Here is a 758-nt window from a genome sequence, read left to right as displayed (position 1 = left end):
CTGCTGTGCTCAGTCTCACCTGGCTCTGACCCAGGGTTTAGTGTGCATCTCCAGAGCAGCTCCCCACAGTCCGTGCTTCTCTGAAGCTGGAGGGAGGAATCCTCTCTCTGCAGCCAGCTCCTCTGCTATAGCTCTGATATGGTAGGCCTCAAACCCACAGCAGCCACCAATGTAGCGAATTCCAGCATTGTAAGCCTCTCTGGCGTATTTATGGATGTCCCAGCGGGTCACTGTTCTGGTCTCCAGAGCTGAGAAGAGAGTAGAATATTAAAGTCGGAGCATTTTGTTGTGTATGTGCTCTCTTCAAATTGCATAAAAAATGTAGCAACACATGAGCTCTACACTCACACACCCTGATACTTCTATTAAATACACAAAATACAGTTTACATACTAACCATGACACTGTTCCTAACAAAAGTCAGAACTTAAGCCAAGTGTATCACTTCTGCAGTGTATGCTGACAAGAATTAAACAAATGCTGACCAAAGGGGTACTCAGGGAGGGAGGGGTATCCACCCAAGTTACACTCAGGTGTGTGACAGCCCAGCGGCTGGACCATGAGATGAGATTTGAGACCAGCTTTCTCTAATCCCTCTTTCATTAACTTCACTGTACGGACACACGTCAGAGGGTCCAGGTGGCAGTTTATTCCAACAATGTCGGCTCCTGCACATAGAAGTTAAACAGATCCAGATTTCACACCTAAAACATGATTTAATTCTTGCCGAATTAAAGCATCAAAGCACAGAAGGTGAG

The 758-nt window shown here is 46.2% G+C and overlaps 1 protein-coding gene across 1 annotated transcript; it reads right to left on the bottom strand.

Annotated features, from left to right (window-relative positions):
* Positions 1-15: 15 nt before the first annotated feature.
* Positions 16-704, bottom strand: LOC121940821 (S-methylmethionine--homocysteine S-methyltransferase BHMT2-like; the record flags this gene model as incomplete). Its single annotated transcript, XM_042483504.1, is given in 2 exon segments — positions 16-248; positions 486-704. Coding segments are annotated over 2 exon segments (452 nt in total), but the record flags the coding sequence as incomplete, so codon positions are not given.
* Positions 705-758: the final 54 nt, after the last annotated feature.

This window comes from Plectropomus leopardus, unplaced genomic scaffold (genome assembly GCF_008729295.1).
Source record: "Plectropomus leopardus isolate mb unplaced genomic scaffold, YSFRI_Pleo_2.0 unplaced_scaffold94390, whole genome shotgun sequence".
Classification (NCBI taxonomy): domain Eukaryota; kingdom Metazoa; phylum Chordata; class Actinopteri; order Perciformes; family Serranidae; genus Plectropomus; species Plectropomus leopardus.
Note: the sequence above shows the minus strand (reverse complement) of the source record. Positions and strands in the feature narration are given on the sequence as shown.